The sequence below is a fragment of the Lycorma delicatula genome, chromosome 10 (assembly GCF_047948215.1).
Source record: "Lycorma delicatula isolate Av1 chromosome 10, ASM4794821v1, whole genome shotgun sequence".
Taxonomy (NCBI): domain Eukaryota; kingdom Metazoa; phylum Arthropoda; class Insecta; order Hemiptera; family Fulgoridae; genus Lycorma; species Lycorma delicatula.
This window is the reverse complement of record NC_134464.1, coordinates 122954968-122965373: the sequence shown is the minus strand read 5'-3', so window position 1 is coordinate 122965373 and position 10406 is coordinate 122954968. Positions and strand designations below refer to the sequence as shown.

The following is a 10406-nucleotide window of genomic DNA, read 5'->3' as shown; positions in this document are numbered from 1 at the left end:
TAACAAAATTCTTCTACCTCCGTAATCTTTTCTCTCGCTATTTTTATATTCAGTGGTTCATCTACATTAGTTCTACTAGATTTCATTACTTTCTTTTTGTTCTTATTTATTCTCATGCGATAGTTCTTGTGTAGGACTTCATCTATGCTGTTCATTGTTTCTTCTAAATCCTTTTTTACTCTCAGCTAGAATTACTATATCAGCAAATCGTAGCATCTTTATCTTTTCACCTTGTACTGTTACTCCAAATCTAAATTGTTCTTTAACATCATAAACTGTTAGTTCTATGTAAACATTAAAATGTAACATAGTTACTTTCTTATGTTCTTCAACTATTGCTGTTGTTGTTTGGTTCCTGTAAATGTTAGCAATTGTTCATCTATCTCTGTACTTGAACCCTAATTTTTTTAAAATGCTGAACATTTTATTCCAGTCTACGTTATCGAATGCCTTTTCTAGGTCTATAAATGCCAAGTATGTCGGTTTGTTTTTCTTTAATCTTCCTTTTACTATTAATCTGAGGCCTAAAATTGCTTCCCTTTTTCCTATACTTTTCCTGAAACCAAATTGGACTTCTGGTAATACTTCTTCCAGTCTCCTTTCAATTCTTCTGTACAGAATTCTATTTAAGAGTTTTGAGGCATGTTAAGCTAATTTTTCTGTATTCTTCACATTTATCTGTTCTTGCGTTCTTTGGTATCATGACTATAACACTTTTTGAAGTTGGATGGAACTTCTCCTTTTTTGTAAATATTACACACCAGTTTTTATAATGTATCTATCTCTTCCTCACGTACACTGCACAGTAATTCTGCAGGTATTCCGTTCAAAGATTAATTAAACATCTATAAATATAAAATATATTTGTTGGAAAAGACCATTCTTCAGAAATTTCTACTTAATTATTAATCAATGACATATTGATTAGGTTAAATGTGTAAAGTATTATTAATATTTATATGAAAAGTTATAATCATTTAAGAAAAAAATTTTGTTTACTTTTCTGTGAAACTACTTTTCTTATTAGTTTGCCATGTTTCTGGATCAGTTTTTTTTACTTGCATGGTTAAATTGAATGTTACTATACCTGTTAATAGAATGTATATGGGTTGTAAAAATAAGTTTAAAAGTCAACATGACCAATATGGAACAAATTTTATATTTCTAAACAAATTTATCAAGTTGTTTTTTAAGCACAGTAATAATTACATCTTACTAAAATAAAGAAAATTATAAAAGATATTCTTTTAATTAAACATAACATTTTCCTGTAACATATTTCTCTTACTTTAAACATTAATTTTTAATGTGAATAATTTTTAATTTAACTTTTTTTGATTCAAAAGTTGCTTCTATTATTGATTTTATGCTGTCAGTAGTTTTCATAAACTTATGTTCATATTAGTTGATTAGTAATTAAACATCCAGTACATGTTGGTTTTTGCCTTGTGGAATCGTTTCTTATGCTTCTTAAATTGATTTTTTTCAAGAAAACCTTTTTTACATTTTGCGCAAAAATATGGTATTTTGTTATCATATGCTTTTTGAGATCATTAGCTTTCTTAAATGGCTTTTTACATACTTTACAACTCTGCCAGAGTTCTTCTTTATGCATTGAAATATGATGAGTTAGTATTCTGTTTTGTAAATTCTTTGCCACAAAGACTACAAGCAAAAGATTGTTTAGTTTTGTCGTGTGCAGCTTCATGTTGATTTAAATGTTTCTGTATAGCAACAGAATGTTTCTGTATAGTTTCTGTATACCTTACCGCACTGCTGACATATAAATATTTTTTTTTGGAGGTATCCAAATGGACAGCTTTTAAAGTGCTCTGAAAACTTTCGAGGTGTATAAAGAGCTATCTTACATAGTCTACAACTGTAGACAGTAGGCTTTTCCTTTTGATGAATTCTTTGCATATGGCCTTTTAGAGGAATCTTATAGCGAAAATGCTGCCGACAAATTCTGCAAAAGTATAATTGGTTGGATGCATTAATATCATCACTGGATTCCTAAAACAATAAAAAATAATAATAAATTATAGACCAGTATATAATAAACCAGTAAATTGATAAAGTTAACTTAACGAATAATAAAACATGTATTTGTTAATATAACTGCTGATGTAAAGTTAGATATAATTTTTAAACAAAATTTCCCTATTTTAAGTAACTTATCTCACTGATGATTGATTGATTTCCTGTAACATGCAAATACTGAAAACAAGGTTACTTGTCAAGTTTAATAACATGAGAATAGGTTCTTAATTTCCAATGTGTGAAATTAATCATTAATAACAGTTCTCATTTTAATTGGTTTTTCAATGATTCTTTTAAATGAAAATTTTAAACAATATGTTTATAAAAACAATTATGATTATGTTTAGCATTATGATTATAAAAACTAAGTAATTCTGCATTTACTTGTAATTTCATCATAATTCTTAGATTAGTCATTTTAATATAATGGAGGCATTTAAATATAAATGAACCGGATATAATGAATATGCTGTATACATTTTACAAACAGGGTATTTCCTCTGTGATATTATTAGTATTTTTCTGTTAGAGAAGGTGGTGTGAAAGGTTGATGTAGTATAATGTCATACTATGTAATGGAGTAATATTTAATTGGATAATTTGCCCGTATAAATTCATAACGAATAAGAAAAACTAGTATGCATAAATGTACCAAAATACATATGTCACTGACAACATAAAGTTGTTCCTTTTATAAAAATACTAATCAAACTGTTGACAATCGTTATTTATGTCAAGAGTAAAAAAAAAATAGTGCTTTCCTTTCCATGTGAATAGCTTGCAGTTTAAGGACTGGCTGCAAAAGTTATATTTTGCTGCTAATTGAGAAGCTGATGATTCAGAAATGTAACAAGCAACAGATAAACTCACTGAATGAAAAATATGTGCAGCTATCTTCTACGTATTAGGAAAGTACTGAAATATGAATACCTCATATGAATCAATCATTCAGTCTATAATTATAATTATTATTCATGAAAATGTGTTTGGCACATTAAAAAGATAGTTGAATAAAAATAAACTTACCTTTTCATCCTCCTTCTTCTCACTTTCAAATTCTTCTTCCCAGTCATTATCACACTATTACTATTGCCCTCTTCCTTTTCTACATCAGTATCATTTATTTTAGGTGGCTTCTGTTTTTCATAATTTTCAAATGTTTCACATTTAATGCCATTTTTAACTTTACGTTTTACATCTAGATTGTCTGATTCCTGAAATTAAGCATATTATACCGATTAAAGACCTGTACAAAATAATTTTTACTTTGTTTTATTATCAGAGGTGTAAAATATATAAAACAATGTTGGGTCATATAATTTAAACAAATCCTTAATTTTTTCTTCTTTTTACTTCAACTTTGATTACTTTCTTTTTACCCTTTCATAGAATGATGTAAAATATGTTAAGCAAGTTATTTAGATAATTATATAATTGGTTATCTGATTTTACAGCAAAATATATCAAATTAAAAAAAGAAATGTATCTAGTTGATGTTATTATTTATGAAATGGCAGACATCTCACCTAAAAACCATATTTTTTCCAAACTTTATTCAGCATTACTGGTTGTACTAAATTTTTGCTACATTAGTGAAGAAAGCAAGACAACTTATTAAAATCACACGTGATTATATTTTGTTTATGTGAATAATAATTTAAAGTTTTAATAATTTATAAGGTATCAAACTTTTAAGTTGTGGATAGATAAGTGCTGATGGTTATATATATATATATATATATATATATATATATAAAAAAAAAAAGTTTCTAGATCAAGAACTAATGTACTAGCTCATTTTATTACATAATGTGTAATAATTTAAATTTGCTTAAATTGAACCTGAAATTGATTCCTGGTGCTGAACAATTACAAATTTACATTGAATTAAATTTTTTATTCACTTGATTACTAGTTTTTCAGCCCTGAGTTCCTGAGGTCTGATGAAAAATGGATGGTGGTCTATTTGTACATAAAGAAAAGTGAAAAATGAAGAAATCATATTACAAGAGAATTAAAGATAAAGTAGTGATAATGGAATCGGTAATATTTTGCTTACAACTCTGTTAACATAGAATAAAAAATGTAACCATCAGTTTTTTTTCTTTCCGAGTAGTAAGAACTACTCACAACTGGTAAATCCGTTAAAAAATCTGGTGTGGACACCACATGACTTCCTTGTACACCTATTAAATTACATATACACATTTTTTGCTGCGCTTATTTCATTTAAAAATAAGATAAAATATTCCAATTCTTTAATAAAGTGGACAGTTACACAATTGCTGAAATATTAGTTTTGTTAACATCAAATATTTATACGATTATTAATTCAACTATCTTACATGAAATATTAGGATAGAGTAAAAGTCCCTTTATTATTCGTATTACTAGATCAGTATGATTCGTATCTTCGTGAGTTGCTGATTAACAAACTTTTCAGATTTCTTGTGTGTCGTATAAATAAAAGTTAATAATAATTAAATTATTCCGTTTAGCGAACTCCTGTATACTGGTTCCAAATTGTTCATTTTGACCTTACAGTGTAAAATTTCAGTTTTTATTTTTAGGTTCGGTCAACTAAACGCCCAGGGTGTTTATGTAATCCAGGTTGAGTTAAGTGAAGTTATGCAACCCCAGTTCGAAGCTGGTTTAAAGTCACCCACGTTTGCCAGTCCAGGTCATGTCCTGGAGGTGTTGGAGCTCTGTTTGGGAACCATGGAGGGGGCTCGATAGATGTAGAGTTCAAAAATCCCTTTCTCGATTTTGGGTGTCGGGGATGATGACCGACTTTCTCTTGTGAATGAAAGTTGAAATGATGTTATTTTGATGACAGATAACATTCTGAGTAAGACCAGTAGTTGGGGAATATATAACCCTAAGATTATTGATCAGATACTTATTCCTCAACAAGCTGGGTTTAGACCGGGCAAAAACTCTACAGGTCAAGTTTTAAAGCTGACAGAGCATATTGAACAGGGCTTTTAGGAGAAACTCATCACAGGCGTTGCATACGTCGACTTATCGGCGGCTTACGATACAGTAAACCACAGACTGCTTCTACAAAAAATACTTATATCAACAGGGGATCACCAACTAACTAAAATAGTAGAATCATTACTACCAAACAGGCGTTTTTATGTTAGCTTCGAAGGAAAGAAAAGTCGCTGGAGAAACCAGAGGAATGGACTGCCTCAGGGCGGTGTGCTATCACCCTTACTTTTCAACCTGTATACCAACGATCAACCTATCTTCCCCGAGGCCGAGCATTTCCTGTATGCGGACGACCTTGCCTTGGCTCTTCAAGATCGAACTTTTCCAGAAGTTGAGAAGAGACTTACTGCAGCCCTAAAAGGTTTAACTGAGTATTATTAAACAAAATCCTTAAAACCAAATCCAGCGAAAACAATTGTATGCGCGTATCAAATGAAAACCAGGGAAGCAATAAGACGATTGAATGTTATATGGAACGATCAGCAGCTGGAACACTCAGAAGCGCCAAAGTACCTTGGAGTTATATTAGACAGATCACTTACGCATAGGGCTCACTGTCAAAGCACAATGTTGAAATTAAATACGAGGAACAATCTCCTGAGGAAATATCCGAAGCAGTAAATGGGGTGCTAAGTCAACCGTCCTGTCGATGACAGCTAGAGTTTTGTGCTATTCAACAGGCGAATATGCATGTCCTGTGTGGAACAGATCAACACACACCAAAAAGGTTGATATAGCGCTGAACGAGACCAGTCGTTTAATAAAGGGATGTATGAAACCCACTCCTATTGAAAAGTTGCACCGAGCGGCAGGCATGGAGGAACCTGGAATACGTCGAGTTGAAGCCGAGTACATTGATCGGTTCAGACAATCTTTCGATACACGACATACAATGTACCAAATGGAGCGACCACCCCCTCCGAGACTGAAATCGAGAAAGGGATTTTTGAACTCTACATCTATCGAGCCCCCTCCATGGTTCCCAAACAGAGCTCCAACACCTCCAGGACATGACCTGGACTGGCAAACGTGGGTGACTTTAAACCAGCTTCGAACTGGGGTCGCATAACTTCACTTAACTCAACCTGGACTACATAAACACCCTGGGCGTTTAGTTGACCGAACCTAAAAATAAAAATGAAATTTTACACTGTAAGGTCAAAATGAACAATTTGAAACCAGTATACAGGAGTTCGCTAAACGGAATAATTTAATTATTATTAACTTTTATTTATACGACACACAAGAAATCTGAAAAGTTTGTTAATCAGCAACTCACGAAGATACGAATCATACTGATCTAGTAATACGAATAATAAAGGGACTTTTACTCTATCCTAATATTTCATGTAAGATAGTTGAATTAATAATCGTATAAATATTTGATGTTAACAAAACTAATATTTCAGCAATTGTGTAACTGTCCACTTTATTAAAGAATTGGAATATTTTATCTTATTTTTAAATGAAATAAGCGCAGCAAAAAATGTGTATATGTAATTTAATAGGTGTACAAGGAAGTCATGTGGTGTCCACACCAGATTTTTTAACGGATTTACCAGTTGTGAGTAGTTCTTACTACTCGGAAAGAAAAAAAACTGATGGTTACATTTTTTATTCTATGTTAACAGAGTTGTAAGCAAAATATTACCGATTCCATTATCACTACTTTATCTTTAATTCTCTTGTAATATGATTTCTTCATTTTTCACTTTTCTTTATGTACAAATAGACCACCATCCATTTTTCATCAGACCTCAGGAACTCAGGGCTGAAAAACTAGTAATCAAGTGAATAAAAAATTTAATTCAATGTAAATTTGTAATTGTTCAGCACCAGGAATCAATTTCAGGTTCAATTTAAGCAAATTTAAATTATTACACATTATGTAATAAAATGAGCTAGTACATTAGTTCTTGATCTAGAAACTTTTTTTTTTTTTATATATATATATATATATATATATATATATATAACCATCAGCACTTATCTATCCACAACTTAAAAGTTTGATACCTTATAAATTATTAAAACTTTAAATTATTATTCACATAAACAAAATATAATCACGTGTGATTTTAATAAGTTGTCTTGCTTTCTTCACTAATGTAGCAAAAATTTAGTACAACCAGTAATGCTGAATAAAGTTTGGAAAAAATATGGTTTTTAGGTGAGATGTCTGCCATTTCATAAATAATAACATCAACTAGATACATTTCTTTTTTTAATTTGATATATTTTGCTGTAAAATCAGATAACCAATTATATAATTATCTAAATAACTTGCTTAACATATTTTACATCATTCTATGAAAGGGTAAAAAGAAAGTAATCAAAGTTGAAGTAAAAAGAAGAAAAAATTAAGGATTTGTTTAAATTATATGACCCAACATTGTTTTATATATTTTACACCTCTGATAATAAAACAAAGTAAAAATTATTTTGTACAGGTCTTTAATCGGTATAATATGCTTAATTTCAGGAATCAGACAATCTAGATGTAAAACGTAAAGTTAAAAATGGCATTAAATGTGAAACATTTGAAAATTATGAAAGCATGAAAAATGAAGTCATGAAAAACAGAAGCCACCTAAAATAAATGATACTGATGTAGAAAAGGAAGAGGGCAATAGTAATAGTGTGATAATGACTGGGAAGAAGAATTTGAAAGTGAGAAGAAGGAGGATGAAAAGGTAAGTTTATTTTTATTCAACTATCTTTTTAATGTGCCAAACACATTTTCATGAATAATAATTATCAATCTAGACTGAATGATTGATTCATATGAGGTATTCATATTTCAGTACTTTCCTAATACGTAGAAGACAGCTGCACATATTTTTCATTCAATAAACCATCATCCTCAAACACTAACTGTCTGATGGTATATCAAATTGGAATTTTGTTTATATTTATATATATGTAATTATTTTGTAATATATTTAATTTTATTTCATCTTAATTAATCTTTAATATTCCTAAATTTGTTAATATCAGAAATAGAATGATTATTGTTCATTAAATGGTTCACCAAATTAGATAAGCCTAATTTATTATTTTTATAATTTCTATAGCGTTCAAAAAGCCTAGTTTTAAAGGATCTATTTGTTTTTCCTATTTAAAAATTATTAAAATCTGTGAATTTAATTTTATAAATTACACAAAGATTGTTTATTTTATTATGTGTTATTAGGTTTGTATGTTGGTCTAAATATTTTTTTATTGTAAGTTTTACTTATGTTTTCAATATTATTATTTATGTATAAATACTTTATGAATATGTTTTCACTTGTTTGTATCTTATTTTGTTATTATGTATTTTGATATTTGTTTTTCATAAATTTTATTAATTAAAGTATTACATCCATTTTCAAGAGGTATATGTTTTATGAAGTTTATTTCATTATTTAACTTATCTTCATTATTATATGTCCATTTGATTGCTCTGTTAATTTTATGAGACCAAGGGTGCTTTGATTTTTACTTCCTTGTACGAAGTAAAGGAAGTATTGTGATCGCGAAAAATTTCGGTTTTTAGATTTCAACAGTTTAAATTTTTTCATATGTAAAAACTTGTTAATTTAAAATTTTTTTTTAAATTTAATTTAACTGAATAAAAGCTTAAATTATAAATAAAATAAATAAATTATTGATAAGTTATTATCTTTTATGATGTTTGTAATGCAATTTGAGATGAATATATGAACATGTAATGTAGCTGATGATGCGAGTAAATCTCGAAAGCATTTATAGTGGAATAAGGTGTCATCGTACTTTATTTATTCTGTACTTTGGTTAATCTAATAAAATAAAATAAATATATTTGTATATAGTACAGAGGAGTATGATTCATAAAAGAATTTACTTTAAAAAAAGAATTATATATACATATATATATTAATGGCAAGTGTAAAATTTTATATTATTTTATTTTATATTAAGAAAATGTTTGAAAGTAGTTGAAATCCTTTAATAATGTCTAAAAATAGAACAAAGTAAATTAATATAATACTGTGTAATAGAATTATGTTTCTTACCTAATATTTAAATTAATGTTCATCTGTTTCCTTGTTCAGTCAAAACATTAGGTTTGCTGCTACTCTAAAGTCACACGTAATTGTTATAAATTACTGGTAGAAAGTACGATATTACTTTGTATATCTGTATACAAAACATGTTTACATTATTCTTATTACAGTAATATTTAATTAAAATTATTTGTTTTAAAGCACGTCTGGTACATAATTTTAGTCTGTAAATAGCAGTAACATTTAAAAATATATATAATTTCTGTTACAAAACAGTCACAGAAAATAGTTATTATGGAAAAAATCTAGTAATTTCAAGTTTTATTGTCAGGAATTTTTAAAAGCACAGTTTTCTATCGGAAAAAAATGTTAAATTTTTTTTATCGATATAAAATGTGTGTTTTGACATTTCATAGTCAATTTTATTTGTGCAATAATTTTTTTTTTATGTAACTAATTTAACCATGTATTTTAAGAAGTTTAAAAAAATTCTTAGTATTTTTCAATGATAATGAGTATTTTAATGATACTTTTATTTTTCTGAGGCATCAGCTACTAAAGTTATTAACCAAAACTACTATTAAGCTCATTAACAAAATATTCTAACAAATTTTCTGTACTCTGTGGGAACCATTTTATATTATGTATAGTTTGAACTATTGTCGTATTAACATTTTTTTTTCCATGGGGAGAGGGAAAAGCTCTGCGGGGCTCTCATCTGCTAAAAAACCTCCCCTCTTATCATGCAGGGTCCGGATCAAAGCCATGGTATGTACAGCCTCTTAATGATCACCTAGGCACTCTACTATCTGAATCCGGATGACCAGTAGGCATCCCCAGGTCCCCCAATTATATTGTTGGCCCCCTCCACACCATGATCAATTTATTCAAATCCAGCTTGCATCTCTTTTGTAATAACCTGAATTACATATAATTATTCTCACTCCATTTTAATCTAAACTCATTTATTACTACAATTCTATCGCATAAATTTATATATTTAATTCAATTCAATAATTATATGTGGTATATAATGATTAAAACGTAATATAATTATACATACAGTAAAAGCACCTGTAATGAAAAGTAGACTCTTTATGGAGTCTTTATTAGACTTCTTTTTAGTGTACATAAAAAAGAATGTTGTCTAGATAAACAGTTTCATTTTCAACTTTATAAATCATTAAAAATCTATCACCAAAACTTTTTTGAAGACATTTTATATTTGTCACATATAAACTGAATAATCTAAAAATAAAGTTCATAGATTAAATTAAATAACAGAGTGGAAAAAACAAACTGTAACCACTTTAGGAGTTTGAGAATCTACTTAGTGGAAAGAGA

General features: G+C 28.7%; 1 protein-coding gene across 1 annotated transcript in view; it reads right to left on the bottom strand.

Moving 5' to 3' along the window:
• Positions 1-1154: 1154 nt before the first annotated feature.
• LOC142331297 (ATP-dependent RNA helicase DDX54-like) overlaps positions 1155-10406 on the bottom strand; it is a 34718-nt gene continuing 25466 nt past the window's right edge. The window contains exon 3 of the mRNA XM_075377088.1: positions 1155-2013. Coding sequence (XP_075233203.1) covers positions 1705-2013 — 309 coding nt within the window. The 3' untranslated portion in view covers positions 1155-1704. The remainder of the gene's footprint in view (positions 2014-10406) is intronic.